The following is a 23,696-nucleotide window of genomic DNA, read 5'->3' as shown; positions in this document are numbered from 1 at the left end:
AAAAAAAAAAGCATGTTCCATTAAATAAATGGATCAGTGCCAAGTAGCATTCCATTGTCTGTTCTCCTGTGCCCATACAAGCACGCACATCCACTGCACACGCGCCTCCACTGCACACGCACCTCCGCGATTTCCCTCTTCCAGGAGAACAATGAGGCACTTGAATCCCAATTCTAACAAATCCCAGGCTTTCAAGAAAAAGAAAAATCCAAATATCTGAATAACACAGCATTTGTCTACCTATTTTTGTGCAATTATTTGAGAATGTCATTTATTAATTTTCAAAAGCTTATTGGTTGTGTACTAAAAGCACAACTCAATAAAGCAGACCTCTAAATAAGGTAAGGATTTCCATATTTGTGTTTTAAAACATAAACCTCCTATTCACACAAGACATAAATTATTTTATCAAAAGTTAATTAGTATCAATGAGGAAAAAAATTGTCAAACAAAATATATTTGAACATAAATAATCCCAACAAAATTCCATTTTTGATGTTTCAATTGGTTCCTAGTACAATGGAGATGTTAAAGTCCACATGTTTAAAATTTCTTCAGTTGCCAGCCTGGCGCAACTGAAGAGAAATCCTGTCTCAAAAAACAAAACAAAAAAAAAAAGTAAAAATGAAATTAAAAAAAAAATCTTGAGCTGTCAAGATGTGAGACACATTTCTTCACTCTGAACTTGCGACCTAGTGGTTTTTAGCGTATGTATGACTTTTTCTCTGTAAATTACATATTTGCTCCAGAAATAATGTTTATTTCTGAAGGTGATAATCTGCAATCTAATAATAACTATCAAAGAAGAATATAAAGGCAAGAGATCTGGCTCAAAATGAAGAGGGCTCACCAAGCATGTGTGTCGCCCTAGGGTAGAATCCTAGGTATGGAGGTGGAAGGACACATGGATAATGAAGGAAAGTTTAAGACAGGAACAAAGAAGAGGCAAGCTAAGGCAAAAAATAAAAATAAAATAAAAATGCAAGGTAACACTTGCATTTCACTTCAACGCAAGCTGTAGCTGCTGAAATCTCAGACTGTGGCAGAGTCCGCTCCTATTAAAACAAGCAATTGCCTTATGTGGTTTTCTTTTAAGTGTTTCTGGTTTTGTTCTTGTGGTGATGGGGATCAAACAAAGACTCACTTAAATAAATAGAAAAAGCTCCAGGAAACAGATGATAAACGTTAAATCTACCTTCTATAACACAATGGCTAAATATTAAAATGGAGTTTCATCTAGCATAAAATTACTTATTTTAAACAGTTTACCTAAAAAGTAAATAAAGATTACTTCTTCTTAACGTTCTATTCTTATTTGTTGCATATCCAGAACCTAGCTATATTTATTTTAATAGAAAGGATTAAAATAAAATCTTAAATCATGAGCAAGTAAACTATTATAACCATCACACAAGAAAGCAATAAGCTACAATTAATGAGGTCTAGTCCTCACATGTGATCAAATGTGTCAGAAGGCACCAGTGATGGGAGAGTTTCTTTGATAAATCTAGATCATTAATCTAGATCATTACTGAAACTATTCATAAGCCTTAGAATTGCTATTTTCTTCTACTGCAGTACTAGTTAAACTTATTTTTCACATCTTACATTTGGTCAGTTTTACTTTGAGAAAACCAAGCATTCCCCAGCACCCACAATCAGGAAACTCCCAGCAATTTGTGATTACAGCTCCAGAGGTTCCAATGGCCTAATCTATACCCACGCACTAATAAACAGTTACAACACAGATATTTTTAATCATTTAAAAGAATAGACTTTAGGGAATTGGCCTGGTGGTTCTTGCAAAGGATCCAAGTTTGGTTTCTAGCAATTATATCTGTTGACTCACAACTGCTATTAACTCCAGCTTCATAGGATCCAAAGTCCTCCTCTAGGGGCCAAAGTCACTCACGAGCATAAGTGTACACCATGTGCACGAGCATATGCAGGGGTGTGTGTGTGTGTCTGTGTATGTGTGTGTGTGTGTGTGTGTGTGTGTGTATGCGGGCGCGCACACACACAAATATAAAAATAAAATTTTAAAAGATTTAAATGTTTAACTACAGACATAAACTTATAAAGCCTTTATTTTCTTTCTGATTAGCTCAATTTTTATAAGCCAGATTTCAAAAGAGTACATTAAAAAAATCTTTAATTCTTCAAATTCGAATGAGAAAAAAAAAAAGAGAGTATGCCTTTCTTTCCAATCCCATTTTCAATTGCACTTTTGCTCATAACCCTATTTATAATTCAGTCATAGACAAAGACTTCCCAAGTAGTTGCTAGGCAACAGCAGCATGCTCAGTTTGGGCCTATTGGAGAGCTGGCTGTCTGCCACATTAGAGAATTTAACTGAGCCTAGAGCCTCCAGAATTCAAAGAAGCAGACAAGGAGATGAGGAGGAGAAAAGGGATGAGAACAGAAAGAGACAGAAAGAGAAGAGGAAAGGGAGGCGGGACAATGAGGAGGAACTGAGAAAGGGAAAAGAAAAAAAAATCCAAAACTAGACAGTAAAAACTATAATATGCCAAGCATATTATTTATGCTAGCACCTGATTTCCAAAACTTGACAATCGTCAGGAGGTTTGCAATCCTGAAGCCCCTCTTCTAATAAGCAGACAATGTAGCCTGGGTGAGGGAGGAAACGGGCGAGAGCATGCGCAGGACTTCCATGACATCAGACCTTTAAGGACTGGAAAAAACCAACTAGATTTCCCTGAAATTTATTCCTATATGCTTGACACACTGCTAAAGGATAATGTGTGCACACTAAACCAAACTATTTTTCTATCTTAAAACTGTAATAATTTAAATTTAGAAAATGTACTAAGAACCCAAAACAATTACAACTGTCCTTTCTGAATAAAACTCGGATGGCAATGAGTGTTTCAAAATTCATTCATTTATACAAATTAACAGTGATAAAAATAAAACTTTGCAACGTCAAGATCTAGTCCTTAAACAAAGATCATGTCAATCAAAAAATCTTCATACTTAAGCCAGTGTGGTGCTATGTTCAATACTAAAAACCCTGACCAAAGATCTCAAATACCTGACTAGAGTAAGAAAACCCTCCATTCCGTATAGCAAGGAAAAAAAAACCTATCTAAAAACATTTATATGAATTTTTAATTTATGTGAAATATTGGAACTATGTAAGAAGACATAAGACTTAATGCAAAAAAATGCATTACTTTTCCTAGGCAAAATCTGTCAAAAGAAAATTCTGGCTAAAATTTCACCTATGTAATTTTTGTACTATAACAAAAGTGTTAAGATTAATATGTAAAACAAAAGAATAGTTTATAAAAAGGGAATATTTTTAAAAACCAAAAATGTTTTCTCATCAAATAAAAAAGCTTATGAAAAAGTAAATTCTTGTTTAAAATTTAGAGTGCAGTAGAATTGTTCATAATGAAATAAACAATGAGACAACTTTAGAAAGAAGTGAGAGTAGACATAAGCAGAATATCAAGAAGGCTCTATACGGTCATAGAGAAACCCAATGGCACAGAATGGAAATTCAACACAAACCCTGAGGACCATGGAAAAACAGAAATAGCCACAAACGATTCAGAAAAATAAAATGTCAACAATAAATGTTTTCTCACTAACATTAGTGTACAGACGTCATGTCGCTCAGTGTCAGAATAATTAATCAGAAGCACGGGTGAGAGCCAGCAGGCGTTAGCCCCACCCAGGGGCCTGACCTTTACATCTCAGGTTATTTCAGACTGTTTAAAAGAGGATCGGAACAGCGTACACAGCTACACTATAAACAGCAAACAACAACAACAAATCACTAAGGAAATACTTTCCAAAAATAATGGAACATCCAAACTAAAGAACATTAGACAGTTTTAAACATGTAAACTGATATAATTTTTTAAGGTGTGAAGAAATTTCTGAAAAGAAATTTCTATGCCCAAAATGCACACATTTCTTCCTAAAATCTATAGATGAAATAAAAAAAAAATCTATTAACAACACAGAATGATAGGGAAATATATAGAATCATATATATAGTCAAGTGTAAAATTCTTATAAATATACCAATAAATATCAATAGTGAGCTCACATGTGGTAATAAATATTTTATAAATTCAGTAACAACAACAACAAAAAAAAAAACCACACAAATAAAACCATATATACCGGCAGGATAAGAGGAAGATTATCTATTAAAACAAAGAACAAAACTCAGAATAAAGAGGGAATTTGTAAAAAAACAAAACCTACCAGCAAAGCACTAACAATATATCCTAAGTAATTCTGCAAAGCTAGTCATAAGAGAACTGAGAGCCCACATCAGTGGAGGTGCAGGGATCCTAGCACAGAAGAAGAGGCAGGCAGGTATCTGAGTTCCAGGCTAACCGCTGTCAAACCATGAGAAGATAAAGGGAAATGGAGCAAGCAGCGTGCAGAGAAAGCAGAACACACTAACAGAAATGTGAAAGACACACATTTAAGAAAATCTACTTGTCTCAAGTATTCAGGTAAATTATAGATCATCAATGGAGCACCAGAAAGAACTGAAGGCTTTTAATTTACTATAAACTCAAGATCTGGGCTGGTAAGATGTCTCAGCAGGTAAAGGCTTTCATAATCTGATGACCTGAGTTTAATCCACAAAACCGGGGGGGGGGGGGGGGGGGTGTGTGTGGGGGGGGGGGTGTGGGATATGACTTTTAAAAGTTGTCCTCTGACCTCTACACAGGCATCATGACATACACTCTCTCAACAAATAAATGTACAACCAAACTTAAAACCTTCAACAGCACAAAATGGCTACCAAAACAAAGTTAAGCCACAGAACAGAAAGATAATGTCAAGAAATATAAAGTTCCTAGCGCTTCAGGGTAGCAGGTTGACTAAACATTAGAGACAGTCTTATAATACCTAAAACCTAAACATGAGAATGCCCACCCTGAAGAACGCCCTGAACAACATGTTGTAAGAGGAAGAGTTGTGGCAAATGGAGAATATTTAGCCTAGGAAACACACGGTATCTTACTGACTTCAGGAACACAGACATGGGACAGATGGAATTGAAGAGCTATGAGGACAGCTAACTTTGTATAAAGCACCAATCTGTCTGCCCCATGCCTGACAGTAACAGACTAAAACCGGAGCAGCTGCCTCGGCTTCTAACCCCGTTGGCCATGAAAAGGCAGCTGCAGGACCAGAGGATTCCCTGTCTGTGAGGAACCTAAGCAACAACGCCCATACAGGCGCTCCAACTACTCCAATCTGCCTAAGCCATTTCCAAGAGTCTATGGTTCTATGGTTCTAAGTGATCGTATTGCTGTACAGGAAACAGAACTACATACTTTGCCTACATAGTTTGGCTGTTTATCCTTCAGAGTCTCACCGACGGCCCAGGCTGCCATGAACTAACTCATTCTCTAGTCCGGGCTGGACTGAAGTTAGTGGGGATCCTGCCTTAGCCTCTAGTGTGCTGACATTACAGGTCGGAGCCACTCCCAGATTCCCTCGTCTCAAAGATTGGACACTTTCACCTTTGCCTTGCATATTTCCTTTCAGGTTCATCTATACACAGAATCCCCATCTTAATTTGCTATGGCTTGGCCCTCAACTTTTAACAGCATTCAATAAATTACTTAGTTTGAGTTCAATAACCCTCTCCTTTTCATATGCATAAATACCACTCCATTGGCCAGTCCAACATTTTCCTAAAACATAATGGCTCAAAATACATGGGAACATTTCCCAAATGTTTCAGACATCTTTGTCCAGCAACATTAACAAAATTATAACCTTCTTCCCATCTACCTCAAAATTACTCAAAGCTGATTTGTATTATTATTGTAATCATAGTGAAACAGAATTAAAACAAACAAACAAAAAACATACGTTTCTGTACTTTACAGACTTATACGTTAAAACAGTATTAATGAGCAAAACTGTCAAAAGACAACAGTTAAGTCCACACTCGGGGAACATGGCAATACTCTACCATAGCTAGCTAGCTCTTTACATGCATAACCATAAAGTAATAGTGACCAGCTACCTTTCAGAAGCTAGCGAACTGGAAACACCACCTAATTACACTTTAAGGCTGTAGGAAAAGCCTAGTGTTTACCTGCTAGATAGAGGAAGACACAAAAGAGGGTGGCCTGCTGGAGCATTTTCCTCTGTGTCCCTAAGTTGGCATCACTACTTCACATCTCCTCCTACTTACACCTATTCCACAAATACAATTACAACAATTTAAAATACCTAATCTCTGTATGACATTAATAAACACATGTGCATTTCTTCACAAACATACATCTTTCTATCTTTGTAGTAATTATATAAACCTCTATTATACATATATTTTTATTTCCACAGGATGTAATATTTCAGGTATATAACACAAGAAAAACAATGCCTGTGTACCATTGGTCAACTTACGAAATAAAGTATTAGATATAATGGAATTCTTAATTAATACATATTAAAATTGTGATAAATTTAAATATTTGGAAATTAATTTATTATGTGGAGTGAAAACGATACTATCAACTCTGTATAAACATCTATTGTTTAACATGTCAGTCAAATGTGAATGCATAAGCAGTCTGATCTAAATGCTGACCTCTGTTAAATGCACACTAAAACTTTGCAGTGAGTTAGTTATGGTAAGAATGCCATTTCTCCTCATACACCAGTTGGTGCTGATATAACTGAGGACATGGTAACAGGCTATAGTGGCTGATTCATATGTAATATAAATTAGTAATATCCACATGAAGCTCACTTCATTTATTAATTAGTTCATTTCACTTCAAATGTGAATTTACAATGACATCTCTTTAAAAGACTAAATCCAAATAAGGCTCTCAAAATCTCCTGAATATTAACACTAATAATCTACCAATCCTGTCATTACTATAGCTGGGGGAAAAACAAACAAACAAACAAACAAACACCCAAAGGCAGAGAGACAGCTGGAGCACCTATGATGAGGAGCTGTCCCAGAGAGGGGACCTGAATCTCTTCCCTGGGGGCAGCTTTGTACTTCACTTAAGGCAGTGCAAACTTTAAAATCTAATGAGACTTCTTGAGTTTAAGTTTCTTATTTGATTCATATTCATTTTTAAAAACTCAGGAACACAATACAATAGTTGGCTAAGTGTTGTGATTCCCTTTGTTGTTTCACATTTGTTGAGTAGTTTGCGTAGCAAACATCCCATTAATATCCCATTAACCACGAAGCCAAAAAGCTGTTATTCAATGTATCAGTGATGCTCACGGGGCACAAGAGCTCTTATCTTCAAAAGGACCGTTTGCAGTGAAGATGCCTAGAATCTGGATTCTCTGTGCCACTCTCTATCCAGGCAACTATGGGGTCTGCAGCAACTGTTCGAAGTTAAGTGCCTCCCACCTATTACTAATGGTGTCAGTCTCTAAGAGCCGAACTTAAAGCTTAAAACACACAGTTGCTCTCGTCATCCACGGCACTGCCAGTGCTGGAGTCTCATTACTGGGACACTAAGGCTTCAACCCTTCACTGTCAGCCCACACATTCCAAAGAGGAAGTCCAGGACACGTGTTATCTGCTGCCACTGCACAGGCAGACTGCAGTTCCAGCTAGCTGGCGCCAGTAAGAACAATTTACATAAATAAAGCAGTCCTTTCTTCATGGCTGGAGAGAAAGCCCTTCCATTAGTTCTCCAGCAGGCACTGGCTGGTTCTAGAAGCCATCTAGCTAGCTAGCCACTAAAAGAATTCAATTCCCAGAAAAAAAACAAAAGCAACTTCTACCGAAACTCAACCCCTGCCACATGAAACAATTTAACCCCCCCCACTAAATTTTTTAAATCCTTAGCTTACTTGGTCACAGTCTAATATATATGTATATATAAAATTTAATATTTTCTAATTATAAATCATTACAACCATAAATTATAACTCATTAAATAAAAGCTATCTTCACTCTAATATACAATTATGTTTCCAAGTTTTATTAATGAATAAATATAAATTTTTGCAAGCAAACTTGCTGTTAGACATATTCACTGAATAAAACGCACATCCTCATGTACCATTATTATGATGGTCAAATAATTCAACATATTTACTAACACCAACTAACATTAGTAAAGTATGTTCTTTCTTCCTACCAAAACAAAGACATATTGAATTACAAATGTCAGTGCCACAATTCCTGTCAAAATTATGTGGCTGATTTATCATTTCAATTTCCTCATGTGCAAGCATCAAGTCACTACTGGTGATTGTGGGTACCTGGTTTAAACTGTTTTGGCTAATTTATGATTTACTGATACAAATTCTGCAACTCCATTTACTTGGCTTTACCCTATGTTAAAAGTACAGACAACCTAAACTATAGCCAAATCCACAGCCTAGTTCTACATTCAAATTAACAAACTAGAAAATACTTAAAATTCTAGGGATGACTTCAAAATACATTTTTATTTTTAGATTTATTCTTATTATTTTAGATTACCTGTCTGCATGCATTTTGCACATGGGTAGGTTCATGTAAATGCTAGCTGCACACAGAGGCCTGATGTGTCAGATCTCTCTGGAGATGAAGGCAGTTGTGAGTGAGCTCCCTGAAGTGGATGCCAGGAACTGCAAGAGCAGTAAGCTCTCCTAAGCTGCTGAGCCATCTCCTATAACCATGTCTCTAGTTTTATCCTAATTTTTAACTTATTTAAGTCACCCTTTATATAGTAATGAGACTCTAAATATGAATAAAGAAGTACTATTGTATAAACAGTAAATCGGAATCTTCAATATGCAGACAATTATAACTGTCCCCTGTGAAAGAGAATAACTGAAAGGGAATGGATAAATTCTTCTCAGACAACCACACTGTCCTCTCAAGACCTGTCCACCATGCCCATTACACCCCAGCAGACAAAATGACAGTAAAATACAATGCAATTTCAGAATTAACCATACACTTAATATTGGGGAGGGGGGCACACAGCTCTAAACACCAGATTCTTAAGTACCACATTCATCAGAAAGGCTCAAGAGCTGCAAAGAGAGCTTAGAAGGCTTTACAGCGTCATAATCACTGCTCTACTGCTGTGAAGAGAGACACCATGACCAATGCAATAAGACAAAGAAAGCATTTAATTGGGGGCTGGCTTACAATTTCAGAGGTTTAATTCATTATCATCACGGTGGGAAGACTAGCAGCAGGCATGGCAGGGATGGCGCTGCAGAAGCAGCTGAGAGCCACATCCGGATCCACAGGTAGAGACGGAGACACTGAGTTTCCATGAGCTTTTGAATCCTCAAAGCCCACTCTCCTCATGCTACACTTCTCCAACAATGCCACACATACAAACGGAGCCACTCCCTGGTGACTAAGCATTCAAATACATGACTCCATGGCCATTCATTCTTATTCAAACCACCACATTCCAGTCCCTGGCTCCTATAGGCTTATAGCCATATCATAATGCAAAAATGCATTCAGTCCAATTTCAAAGATCACCCTAGTCTATGATGCCACTCTCCATACTGTTTAAATGTCAAAAGTCTCTGAGACTGATGGCACTCTCTTAACCATAACCCCTGTAATCAAAAATCAAAATCAAAAAGTGGGTCACATACTTCCAACATATAATTGCTCAGAATATACATAATCATTCCAAAGGGAGGAAAGAGAACATAATGAGAAAATACTGAAGCAAACCATGACCCAAAACTACCAGGGCAAGCTCCAAATCTGTCTCCCCAACTCCTTCCAATGTTGTTGTCTCTGCAGCTCTCCTCGGCAGGTGTGCCAAGATTGGCACCTCCAGCACCAACACTGGGTCTCCAACATAATCCAGGCTTTACCCTCATCCAATGGCCTCTGTAGGCCTCCACACAAGGACACCCTTCACACATGCCCAACAGCAGATTTTCTTAGCAGCAGAGGGAGGTTCCACAACCCTTTCTTGTATCATTAACTCTGATGCCAGGCCCATGCGGCTGAAGCTGCCAAAAAGTTCTTCTGCTTGCTGGGGTTGGAACTTGGCATCCATGTTCAATAACATTTATATCAGCTTTCCATCTTTGTTGCTGAAGCTTTTAATTCCTTCTCTAAAGTTGGAAAGTGAGCAGGGTGGGATGTTGCCCTGAAGTCACCACTCCCTTCACTCCATTTAGCAACACGTTTTTCCTTAAACTTTCTATCTCCTTTAGTACAAGACTTAGCTCCATCATTACTTCACGGTTGTATTAGTCGGGGTTCTCTAGAGTCACAGAACTTATGGGTAGTCTCTATATAGTAAAGGAATTTGTTGATGACTTACAGTCTGCAGTCCAACTCCCAACAATGGTCAGCAGCAGCTGTGGATGGAAGTCCAAGGATCTAGCAGTTGCTCAATACCACAAGGCAAGCAGGCGGAGGAGAAAGAGTAAATCTTCCTTCTTCCAATGTCCTTATGTAGGTCTCCAGCAGAAGATGTGGCCCAGATTAAAGGTGTGTGCCACCATGCCTGGATCTAGGGACTTGCTTTGTCCCAGATGATTTTGAACTCAAGAGATCTCCTGGAATTCATAGCCACTATGTCTCAAGATCTCCATCCACGTCAAGATCCAGGTTAGAAACTTATATCTCCCAGTCTCCAGATTAGGATCACAGGTGAGCCTTCCAATTCTGCATGTAGCTCATTCCAGATATAAGCAGGTTGACAGCCAGGCACAGACACTACAATGGTGTTCCTTTTTCTCTACAAACTGTAATTGTATTTGTCCAGCTTGTTCCTGTACATTATAGATCTGCATAAGAGTAGCCACTAATAACCACACAACACAGTCAGTAATACTAGGCTGTCTTGGAATCTCCTCTTCAAAGGCCATTAATCCAAAATTCTTCAACATCAAGGAAGGTTTTGCAGACAAGGGCAGAAAGCAGCCACATTCTTTGCTAAAATATCACAAGAACCATTTACTAATATTCTCCCCCCTCTTAAATCTCTTGGGGGGTGTGTGTGAGTGAGAGGGAGGGGGTGTTGATGCACCACCATCTTCCATGTTCTTATTGATATGATTCATTAAGCCCCACTTAGAGCATTCAAGTACTTTCTTAAGCCAAAGTCCCAAAGTCTTCCATATTCCTCCAACAAGCTGCATGGTCTCAGGCCTGTCACAGCAGCACTCCACACACACACCTCATACTGACTTCTGTATGTCATTTTTCTATTGCTGTGAAAATACCACTGGGCAAAGCAACTCTTATAAAAGAAAGCATTTAATTGGGGACTTGCTTACAGTTTCAGAGATTTCATTCATTATCATGACAGTGGGAAGCATAGCAGTAGGCATGACAGGCATGGTGCAGGACCTACATTTGGATCCACAGACAGAGAGACCATGGGCTTGGCATGGGCTTTAACCTCATCCCACTCACAACACACTTCCTCCAACAAGGTCATATTTAACTAATATCTCCAAATAGTGCCACTCCCTAGTAACTAAGAATTCAAATATATGAACCTATGAGGACCATTCTTATTCAAACCACCAGGTACAATCCTTTTATTATTTTACATTTGAGTCCAAGTTGGCCTTAAACCCAGTATCAGAGCTTCTTGACCTATGGGTTGCGCCTTTTGAGAGTTGAACAACCCTTTTGCAGAGGTCACAGATCAGATATCCTGCATATCAGATAGTCACATTACAATAAATAACTTTAAGGTTGGGGATCAACACTACGGGAGGAACTGAGTGTTAAAAGAGCTGCAACAGTAGGAAGGTTGAGAAGCGCTGTACTAATCTTCCACCTTAGCTGTCAGGTGCTGTGATCAGAGGCCTGTGATTCTGACCCCAGCCTCTCATTGTTCAGGTGCTGGTTCTCCTTCTGTGTACTTGGTTAAGCATCCAACTTGAAGTTTAATGCAGCATAAAATACAATGTAAATAATAAGCAGTTATATATTATTTTAATATCAAATGAGTTAACTAATCACTTGCAGTGAATTATCAGAAACACCTCAACATTCCTGCTTATTGAAAGTGCCATGGAGGACTGGTGAGCCTCTCCCAGCAGCTTTAGCCAGCAGCAGCAGAGGAGAGGCACCGTAGTTCCAGTACACCAACACATGAATAGTGTGTGATGGACAATGAAAAGAATTGCTTGAAACATGAGAGAGATCAAAACAAAACGAGCTTAATTTACTTTTTATGAAACTGCCAAAAATTAGTTTATCAAACTGATTGGAAAAAAATATCTGGACCCTCTGGTTTAAAGCTTTTATGCTATGGAGGACCAAGACTGGGTCCTATAACAAACAGTTCTTGCACTGAGTGCTTACCTAGTGTAATGGTTTGTATATGCTGGGCCCAGGTAGTGGCACTATTAGAAGGTGTGGCCTTGTTAGAGTAGGTGTGTCCTGTGGGTGTGGCATTTAAGACCCTCATTCTAGCTGCCTGGAAGTCAGTATTCTGCTAGCAGCCTTCAGATGAAGATGTAGAACTCTCAGCTCCTCCTGCACCATGCCTGCCTGGATGCTGCCATATTCCTGCCTTGATGATAATGGACTGAACCTCTGAACCTGTAAGCCAGCCCCAATTAAATGTTGTCCTTTATAAGAGTTGCCTTGGTCATGATGTCTGTTCACAGCAGTAAAACCCTAAGATACCTACTCTACCTGCAAAGCCAGGACTCTTGACATTATGTTTTAGTCTTGCTAAGTTGTGTAAGCCAGCCTCAAACTTAGAATCCTCTTACTCCAGGGGGCTAGCATGTACTTTCTAATTCTTTAATCATCTCTAGTGATCAAAGAACAGTGCAAAGAGATTAAATGATTTACCCTGAAGTCATGAACAGCAGAGCTGAGATCACCTTTCCTGACATCTGTGTTAACGCCCCACTCTAATACATGAGCATCCATATGCAACCAAGAAGCACCGCAGTCGCCATTCTTCACCAGCTGCCTTTGCCTTACTTCAGAGACAGGATGGACGCACTCAGGCAAACTCAAAACTCCTCAGACATCTCTCAAGTTAAAGCCCCTTCCTCATTAAACTTACACTGTTGTGGTCAACTGATGTGGTACTCGGTAGTTCCAATCCAAACGATTATGAATGAGCAACAAAACAAACAAAAATCCCACTTTGTGAAAGTTCTAACTCACCTGAACTATTCAAGCTATGTGAATAGTAATTACCTTTACTCCCCAGTCACTGTCTTGGGGCAGTGTGGGAACCAGAGTGGTCTACTTCCTGTACAAGTTGGCAACCTCTTCATCCAGTATGGTTTCATTGTTATCTTGAAATCTGCTTCCAAAGGGGAGTTTCCTTGGAGTTACCTGTCATTCTATGAATGTCAAGAAGCTGCTGGGTGTGGTGCCTGCCATCTGCCTAATCCCAGCTTCCAGAAGGCACGAAGAGTTTGAGACCAGCCTGGACTACACAGTAAGACTATCACCCAAAGAAATAAATAGGAAGGAAGGAACCAACCAACCAACCAACCTAGCTGGGCTGACACCCTGGAAGAATGTGAATTCAAATCATACCAATCACAATGTTAACATACCATGGTCACACAACATCAAAGTAATTTTGACAGCTAACATGGTGCTGTTAACTAGTAAATGTAAAGAGAGATTTTCAAAGCTAAATTTATATTGGCTTTTATTGTTATCTATGCAAGAAAAGTATTGTATCAAAAAAAATTTCAACTTAGAAAAGTTCATATTAGAAAACTCATTACATGTTGTTCAGTTTTGGCAGAAATTTTTGACAAAAATGTTATTTTACTTACCTGTCCACCAAACTGTATTTCAGAATGCAATTTAATTTGTTCTTCCACACCACCATAAAGACTGGTTGACAACAGTAATGTCTTTAAGACAGTGATACCATTAACAGAAGAAACCTCACAGACCCTTTCTACACTCCAGTGAGTACTCTTCTCCCTCTGAACCGTGGGCTGACATCACTAATCTTTCTAAGAGGCCCCACGGCACTGTACCATTATACAAAAAATTGGGATTGGAGATCACAGGCTCTGAGGACCCAGCTTCAATTTCTAGCACCCACATGGCAGCTCACAACCATCTTTAACTCCAGATTCAAGGGATCTGATGTCCATTTCTGACCTCTGCAGGCACTGTAAACATAGGGTATATAGACACAGACAAAACACCTATACATATAAAATTTTTAAAATCTCAAAAAATTTTTAATTAGAAAAAAATGTTACCTAAGGTACCATATCTACTAAAGAGTACACTCAATTTACATGTTAGATCTTCCTTAGGTTAGGGTTAGTAGACTAGATTTTATTTGTGTTTGTTTTCTTCCCCGTTAGAAACTGTATTTTAGATATTGATGGCTGTCAACACTCCCATTAATTAACAGAGTACAAAAGGGAGAGTGAAGAGGATGGAACAGAGGAGATATGCTTTGTGTTCGGTGCAGATGACTGGGCAGACAAACAGGCTGACCAATGCCCCATCTAGCAGCTTTTAAGATGCAAGATATGTGGATCTAACTGACGTTAGATGTTAACTAGAAAAATGGGCCGTGGTTAAAGGACAGAAATCAGTGTAGCAGCTGTCAGTCTGTGGCCACTGAAAGGTCCTCATTTGCACCAGCACAGGGAACACTCGGCCTGCAGCCATCCATCACTCGGAGAAGCTTTATCTCCCTCTTTCCCTCTTTGTTTGTTTGTTTGTTTGTTTTTAAGTATATCTGAAAGACTCAGCCAGACTGCATACAGCTGAAGCATTTATTACAGCTACACTTCCAATCCTGTGATAGCAACATTCCATTCAGGATTGACTTACAAATATATACGTCAGCATGAATTATGTGAGAAACTCCCATTCCTGTCCTGTGACACTCTGATCTAGTCACATATGACAAGGGATGTGGAGGTGGGGAGAGAGAGAGAGAGAGAGAGAGAGAGAGAGAGAGAGAGAATAAACTAAAGAATCGGAAGATGCCGATCAGCTCAGACAGGAGATTTGTATTTAACTGCATTCTTCATCAATGAACTTTCCCCATCCCAACATTTCCTTTTGAGACGCTAATTTTTAAAAATAGCTTATGAGATAAGGTAAACAACAGGAAAGGAGAAAAAGAAGAACTGATAATATATGGCTTCAAGAATTCAGTTCCCAGAATATGGACCATGGCTTCAATTATCCAGCATAACATCTAACCTGTAATTCACAGAAATTTTGAAAATTTTTCCACCAAATGAAAAATAACCTGAGGTCTACTTTATGCTTATAAGCTGTAAAAATGGGAAACGGCAATGAAAAATTTAGCAATAATATTCTAAGGTAGCCAGAATAACTGATAGATAATCTTATAAAGTATGAGAGTAAATTACATACTGAGCAACAGAAGGCAGAAAAAGTGACTGCCAGCGTAAACTACTCGGGCACTTCAACCTTAGCAGTAGTTTTCTACCATATTAAAAACCAAATGGCTGTCTTATGGCATTTTATTCAAATACACATATTTTAAATAGTACACACTCCCCTCCCCCATCCTTATCCCAAGATCCTTACTGCTCAGACGTGAAAAGGAAAGTGACAGAGATGGGAGCCAGTCCCTGCTTCTGCCACACTGAGCACACGCTTACAGAAAGCAGGGCTCACTCTCATACTTATCACCTTGTTTCTGTTTGGGGGGCAAATGCACACGAGTAGATGATTTATATAAACTATCATTAAGATTATCAATAATTCATAATTTTACTTGAGTTTAAATTACAAAAAACATTATTTTATTTAAAAATATATAAGCAAGAGTAAGTATAAATTAAAGTTCATGACAAGGCAGCAATCTTAAACTATTAAGTAGCAGCTTTAATGTTCCAGTGTAGATCTTCAAGAAAAATCAAAAAAGGAATAAAAGTAGATGCATTTCAGGAAAACTCAAAACAGAATTCCATAATGCCTTAGAGGCTGAGCTCTGCAAAAAAGTCAACCAGGTCTGGATACTAATATAAAATTCTTAAGGTCATAAGTGATCTTATTTCAAAGTTTTGTTAAACACAATACTTTATTTATTAAATACAATTATTACAAGTAAATTAAATAAATTTATACTATGAAATAAGTACAAAATAAAACTTCATGTATAGCCTTTTAATATGTTGGGAGAGTAACTTTCTTCTCTTTCTGTCCCTCCTTCCTTCTCTCTCTTCCCTTCTCCTTCCTTGTCTCCCTCCCTCCTCCTCTTGCTCTTTTTTTGAGCCACGATCTCAGTGTGGCCTGCTATTGGTTGCCCCTGGCCTGCTAAGTAGGCGAGGCTTGCCTTAGGTTCCTGACCTCCAGTCTCTGCCTCCCATCCTTGGATCACAAGCTCAAGGTTCAAAGCTACACAGGCACATGTGATTACAAATTCAATTTGCAAAAATGTAATTTGCTATTTTAGAAGTTGCTTTAGAATCAGACGTGGTGGTACTTGCCTCTAATTCTGGTAGGCTGAAGCAGGAAGATTACAAGTTCAAGGCCAGCCCAGGCCACAGAACAAATGTTCCAAGGCCAGCTTATAGTATATGAGACACTGTTTTTTAAAGATAAAAATAAAAACAGAGGGGAGAAAATAAAAATCGAAAAGCGTAAAAGATTACAAAATAAAAAATAAAAGCTCCTCTATCAAAACATACATAACTAACTGTTCTCTACTGTATCAGTCAAGAATATATTTAAACTACTCTATTAACAAAGCAACAGAAGTATATGACAGCATTCAGAAAATAATTTAGTAACTACTATAACATAAGCACTGCTTAAGATAAAACTGTTCTACCTGAATTATGTGAGTGGAATGTCATTCCTGCTTTCGGGAGTGCGCAGCAGCACACGAACCTGTGATCCAAGTACTGGTGAGGCAGAGACTAGAGGTCAGGGGCCTCACATACTTAGCAATCTAGGCACAACCAACAGCAGGCCACACTGAGATCACAACTCGAAAAAGGAGAAAAGAAGGTGGGGGGGGGGAATGAGGGAGGGAGAAAGGAAGAGAAAGAAAAAATTATTCTCCCAATTTGCTAGGAAACCATGATATTGTAGTTTAGCAAACATTTCTGTTTTACAATGCTAAACACCTTTTTCAAATTTACAATTTGAGTATTAACAATTTTAAATATGTACAATAATGCTACTTACCTAAAACAATATTTATTCTAGGTACCAGATTGCATTAGATTGACCAAAAAATGTACAGGTCTATATGTGAAACTACTCTGAAATTTAAAATCTAAATCCAAATGCCAATTCGAACAAAAAGTAACCTAAGGAAAAGTACGACACTATATAAATGTGTGTGTTTGTGTGTGTGTGCATGTGTGTGTGTGCATGTGTGTATGTGTACACATATATTTACTATAATTAGTGAGCATGTGAGACAGCACTGAAGCATATAACAAAAAAACAATATTTTTTCTATGTTTTAATGTAGCAAATTACCATTCTTTTTATAAAACTACCATAAAAATCTCATTTTAAAAGTCAGAAAATCATAATCTTTCTAAACAAGGCTAATTAATGGCTTCTTAAAAAACTCTCAATATACAGTTTGAATTTCTACAAATATCTAATGAATTAATTATCAAATACACAAGGAGCATTAAATTCGGCATGGATCAGAAAAGCACCACTGTGGTGATCCAGTGTCCTGACAATGACAACAAACTGGTGAGGAATCACAGGAGGAATTTAACCTTTGACCTCACCATCCCAACACACGGTTTCTCTAACACAAGCTTACAGGTCTTAGTAAACATGCCAACTTTTTCACATGCGAGTTCTCCTTCCTATCCAAGCTTGGTCATGTTCTAATGTTTTCTAATTGTAATGCTTAAAGATCAAAGCTTCCTGGCTCTTACCTCTGATCCTGGTGCATGTGACAAGTCTCCTCACTGGCACACTTGCTGCCTATGCAGCTTCAGGGATTGGGTTAGCAGCCATTTTGAGACAGCTGCACAGTCTCAGTTGCACAAAAGTGTAATTAAGATGGCTGCACTGTGCACTGAAGAACTCACACAGTGAAAACTCAGCCATGGAGCAAAGCAAGCCCCTCCCACTTTGTCAGGCTGCAATAAACTGAACACAGATAGCTAATGCATATACTGCAACAAACAATGCAGCCACTTAGGACACAGAAAAGAAAAAAGAAGGCAGCAAGCCAGTTTTGCAACAAAATGCCTGGGAATCCGGACTTGCAATACAGAGTCTGGGCACATTCCGATCCCAAACAACTTGAAATCCAGGCCACGTATTAGCAGTAACAGAGATAGAGCCAAATCACGCAGAGTGCACACCAGGGAATTGCCTGAAAGCAAGCCTCCATTTCAGTCCAGAAAAGAGAGGAGAAAGCCAGTCCCTCGAACCCCACTCAAGAGCCCCTTTTTCTTTCTATTTACCTTTTCTATTTTACCTTTAATGGAACACGGCCATCACAAGAAGAGTGTCAAATCTGTCTAAATCCTATATTCATTTGATCACGTTGATTTTAATTTTAAAAAGCTAATTAAATTGTTTTGACAAAATCTAAGCTTCAAAAGTACTCAATCTAGCAGAATGGTTAGACTTTACAACCACATTTTTTAGTTGGAATGATACAGTCTTAAAAACTAAGGTGGTAACAAAGCATATTTTAATAAGTTCCCATAAAATTAAATATCTCTTTGTAGTCTGAATGTCCTGAGTACACTCCCAGGATACACAGAGCTACTAGTATAAAGTCAATGGTACTAGTATAAAGTCAATGAAGACCAGAGACTCCCAGGGAAGGGGAACCGGAGGACAAAGGGTGCAACCTAGTCCGGAAGTGGGGAGGTATAATCAAGCCACATCTGAGAACACCCCAGCAAACTTGGCAGAAGAAAGGCCCCAAGGCACACAAAGGGCCTGTTCTGCTTCTCAGGCTCCAGCAGCTCTGGAGCCAGGCTCCTCCATCCTTCCGCACACGGGTTCAAGCTCAGTGTTCTTGTGTTGTGCTATCTAAATGTGGGCACTTACTACGACTGTTTAAGGCATAAGAGAGGTGACAGACAGACTGGCCGCAAGAGATGATAATTCACGTGTTTCCTTATCTCATTCTATTTCTGTATACACTTGATATATTACATATACATTTTTTTAATTACTCAGTCTTAAAAGAGACATTATTCAAGTTTCCATGAGATGAACTGGACAATGTCTGTGAAAACTGTCTTAAAAGCTATATTAGAAAACAAAATAAAATAAAATAAAAATAAAAATAAAAGTTACAAAAAAAAAATTAGTCTGGGGGGGGGGGTCAAGCCTGGGCCTTGACCATACTACATGCTTCATATCACTGAAGTATGACACCAACCCTTGTTTTGTATTTTTTTGGGACAATCTCACTAACCAAAACCCTGAATCCACAGTACATTCAAGCTGCCCTCAAACTCGCAATCCTCCTGCATCTACCCCCCGAAGGTATTTGTGATACCTTACCTGGCCAAGCCACAGGAGCCTTAGAGCATTGTGGCTGAGGATGGTTTCGTTTATTCAATAAAATCAAGATGTTAGTAAACTACGACTGTTCTGAATAGATGTGCTCACAGTATAGCTAACCTGATAAACCTTGGGTACTATCTCAATTGTTACTGAGTCTAATGGCAGGCTTTACCACCAATCTGTGATATCCATAACAGGCTCAGAGACTAAATAACAGTCAAACTTCAATAAAAGCTGAAAAATAACCTAGCTGTACACTCATCCATACAGTTTTTAGCCAACCTGTTTAGATACTGGGTTTTCTCCTTCTAATAAAAACAAGAAAAGAGAATATCAGGCTGCTGTCGTGGCTTATACCTTTTGTTCCGTGTCCCAGAAAAACAACAGTCCAACTCAACAGATAAATTCTAGTCTAGGCTCGTCTGGATTCAACAGGTTTTGTTTGGTTGAGACAGTCTCACTCTTTAGACCTAGACTAGCCTAAAACATATAGCATTCTTCATGCATCTGCCTTCCAAAGTCCTGGGTTAACAAACATGGGCTAGAACACCCACCATTCAGAACTAACACTAATGGTCCTCTCCTTAACAGCCAACCCTCTTCTCCTCACTGTGTCCATCATCCAAACCTGAGGTAACTGCTCTCAAGATCTCTAGCTCTTATCTCCACTTCATTGACCACACTTCAACACTCTCTCTTCACATACCATGTAAAATCAGAAGATCAGAAACTGCACCTTAATTTGTCTTCCATTAGAATATCATTTTTCTATTCAATAGTATAAAATTATCTCAACTCACACAGTACTTTGAGATTCTCATTATTCTGCTTCTGACATAAAAACTCAGCAAACTGTGCATTTTGTGAACCTTCACTTACAATGTCTCTTTTTTTCCTAATTTTCTCCTATAAGACTACAGTTCAGAGTTCAATGTGGTAAAGAATGTGCTTTTATACAGCACATTCCCATTTTTAGTGTTTTGAGAAGGACTGTAGTGTCTACTGTTTGCATAGAATAATTGAGTTCTAAGACAGCTATAGAAATATTGTTTCAACTTTGTATTATTACTGTTCAATTGTCATTATCATCATCGTGTATGTACACGAATGCACATATTCACATATGCATATGCCCATATGAGCACATATATGAGCACATATGCATGCCCATGGCTTTTGCATGGATATTAGAGGACTACTTCCAGGAGTTCTCTCCTTCCAAAGTAGGTTTCAGGAACAGACCTAAGGTCAGGCTTGTGTAGCACTGTTTCTTAATTAAAATATAACAGATTTCATTATGACATTTTCACATAATAACTTAATTACTTGTTTTTAAATTCTATTAATATTTCTAAGTCTAACATGGCTTAACTTAATGTCACAAGAAATCTTTTAGGAAATTTTAGATGAGATTATTTACAAAGCCACATCATTTATTTGTAAAAATAAATGACTTGGAAAGAATTTTAATTGGGTAACTGGTTCCTCGACAATCTCACATTTCATCTCACAAGGAGAAAATAGCATGCTTTGTCACAGTCTTCTCATCTCATCACGACAGTGATGCAGACATGTCCCAACTACAACCTGCAGTCAGGATGGCTCTGCTCTAAGAATCTGGTCTAATGAATTTGTAAATGATAAAGTAATATCACAATCAAGAATCTAGATAGCCCTGAAAACAAGAGTTACAAACCAATTTTTATATCCAGAACTATAATCATTTGCAAGAGGGAAGAAATTCACTTGAGTCAGCTACTATAATTTTTATTTACCACATTAGTGGAATAACGTGTATAAATTATTGAAAACTTCTTTTGAAAAGGTATAAAAGGGCTCTAACATACACACTACATCTTCATGGCTTCACTAGCTTTTCTAGGTTATAATTCAAACAATGTAATGTAATTTTATTTCTTAGGTTACTGACCAAAATCCTAAACAAACTTTAAACACAACTTTCCACTTTCTCATGCCAACCCGCTTCCTTTTCTGGAGGCCCTGTCCCTCCCTCCCTCCCTCCCTGCAGCAATTACAGAAGGCAGAGCTGGGCCCACTTACTCCCTGGGACCTGAATCAAAGGGCATGCATCTCTGTCCTTGTCCTCGACTCCCTCAAGGCAGTCTCAGTAAAAACTTCTTTGAGGATATCCAACAACCTGGGTTTAGTCCCTGGGGCCCACACAGTGACTGGCAAGAATCAAGTCCCTCAATGTCCCCCACACCCATTAAATAAAACACATGATCCACTCCATAAAATAGAATAAGCTTGTAATTAAAAAAAAGAAGAAGAAAAGAAAACTAAGATACAAACTGAAGATACCTCATTTCATCCCCTTAATCCTATAAAAATTATAAACGAGAAGTTTTGGTTTTTGGTTTTTTGGTTTTGTTTTGTTTTGTTCGGTTTTGTTGTCCACGTTAGGCAAATTCTCTACCGCTGAGCTTTATTCCTAGGCAGTCAGGAGAGGTTTTTCCAAGGCGTAATTTCTTTTCTTTAAATGAAAGTAAGATAAAACAGCTAGAAAGATCTGGAAGGCCAAAAACGTATTTCAAGAAGCACTTGGCAACAAGTTAAAAAAAAAGAATGGTAGAGGGGGCTCTACCAATGGCCAAAGCTATGAGGGGAGGTAAGAACTCTAGAAGCTCCTATCAAAAACAGATCACTAAACACTAGCTTTCCCTAAACCTAGCAAGGTCTGAAAATAAGTAAGAGGGTCACAGCAACATTGTAGTTTTGTGAGAGGGCTTGTGTACCATTTACAAGGTGCTGGATTCCAACTACAGTAACAACAGCCAAAAAAACAAGGAGGGGGAGAAGAAGGGAGAGGAGGAGGAAGGAAGAAAGAAAAAGAGGGAAGAAAAACACTGAAAACTGACAGAGTGCAGACTGAATGAGGAGATACTTAAGCCTCTTCCTCCATGAATCAGAATTTTATTCTCCATGCATAAAAATGGAAATCTTTTGTGGAGAGACAGCAGTAAAATGATTAAATGATTGCCACAAATCTGATCCTCAGTATCTACTTTGTGAGGCTGTGGGCCTGTAATCCCAGGGCTGGAAGGCAGAGACAAGAAAATCCCAGGACTTGGTAGCCTGTTAGGTGAATTGAATTGGAAAGCACCAAGTTCGATGAGAGACCCTATCTCAAAAAACAAAAAAACAAAAACAAAACAACAACAACAACAAAAACAGATAAAAAGTGATTGAAGAAGACATAGGGCACTGACCTCTGCTAACCCTAACCCTAACCCTAAGCCATCTGGCTTCCACATGCAGTATATGTTAATATGCACCCACACACATACGTGTATGCATATATACATGTGCACCAACTTACAAAAGGGAAAGCATAAGTGTATAACCAATACAAAACTCAAGACATTTTGAGTTCACCAAAAATGCCCCCCCAATCATACTAGAGAAAAGTTTAAGTCTATCTAAATTTAGATATTTCAATTGACTTCTATTACGTTACATTATGCCTTAAGCCCCCAAGAAAGAACTCAAACATGAAAAACATATTTGGCATTCCTTTAACATGAAAGACAGAAAGCAAATGCCAAAAAAATACTTAACAATACATTACATATCAGCAATACATTACACATCAAGAAGAACACTATAAAACCTATTATATGAAGGGAAAAGGTATACTTTCAAGTCCAGAACAGAATAGTATAGGCAGGAAATGAAAAATAAAATTTAATATAAGAAATGAAAAATTCAGCCAGCTGGTAGTGATGCATGACTTTAATCCCATCATTCAGGGAGGCAGAAGCAAACAGATGAGTTCCAGGACAGCCAGGGCTACTCAGAGAACCCCATCTCAGAAAAGGGAGAAAGAAAGAGAGAAAGAAAGAGAGAGAGAAAGAGAGAAATAAAAACCAATTAAAAAAATGAACTTGAAGAAAACTGCTTCAACAAAAGACAAAGTATAAATAGAGAGAAATGAAGTATCTATACAAAACTCAAAATGGAATGGCCAAATGACAGAAGATATCACCAATGAAATTAAGAAAACTTTCCAGTGTACAACACTTGCTTCCTGTGCACAATCTTCCATTGTAAAACAAAGGAAAATGACTTCAACCTAAAATTCTATACCCAGCCAAACTATCATAGAAAACATGAAAATACTGAATATTTTTCTGACATAGATGATCTTTAAATTCCTCAAAAATATCTCCTATGTCCTGTCTATAAACAAAATATAAAATTTACTACATACTATAGTTTCCTCCTCCTCAGAGGCTAAGTCAATCAAAAT

General features: G+C 38.2%; 1 protein-coding gene across 5 annotated transcripts in view; it reads right to left on the bottom strand.

Annotated features, from left to right (window-relative positions):
• Positions 1-23,696, bottom strand: part of Atf7ip (activating transcription factor 7 interacting protein) — a 92,062-nt gene that overhangs the window by 59,971 nt on the left and 8,395 nt on the right. Inside the window, exon 1 of one of the 5 annotated variants that reach the window (XM_006506390.4) lies at positions 17,827-23,055. The exons of 3 other annotated variants lie outside the window; for them this stretch is intronic. In XM_006506390.4, coding sequence (XP_006506453.1) covers positions 17,827-17,843 — 17 coding nt within the window. In that variant the 5' untranslated portion in view covers positions 17,844-23,055. Of the gene's footprint in view, positions 1-17,826; positions 23,056-23,696 lie in introns of those variants that run through there. One more of the 5 variants, XM_030255502.1, reaches the window with a different exon arrangement.

The sequence above is a fragment of the Mus musculus genome, chromosome 6, assembly GCF_000001635.26.
Source record: "Mus musculus strain C57BL/6J chromosome 6, GRCm38.p6 C57BL/6J".
NCBI classification, from domain to species: Eukaryota; Metazoa; Chordata; class Mammalia; order Rodentia; family Muridae; genus Mus; species Mus musculus.
Note: the sequence above shows the minus strand (reverse complement) of the source record. Positions and strands in the feature narration are given on the sequence as shown.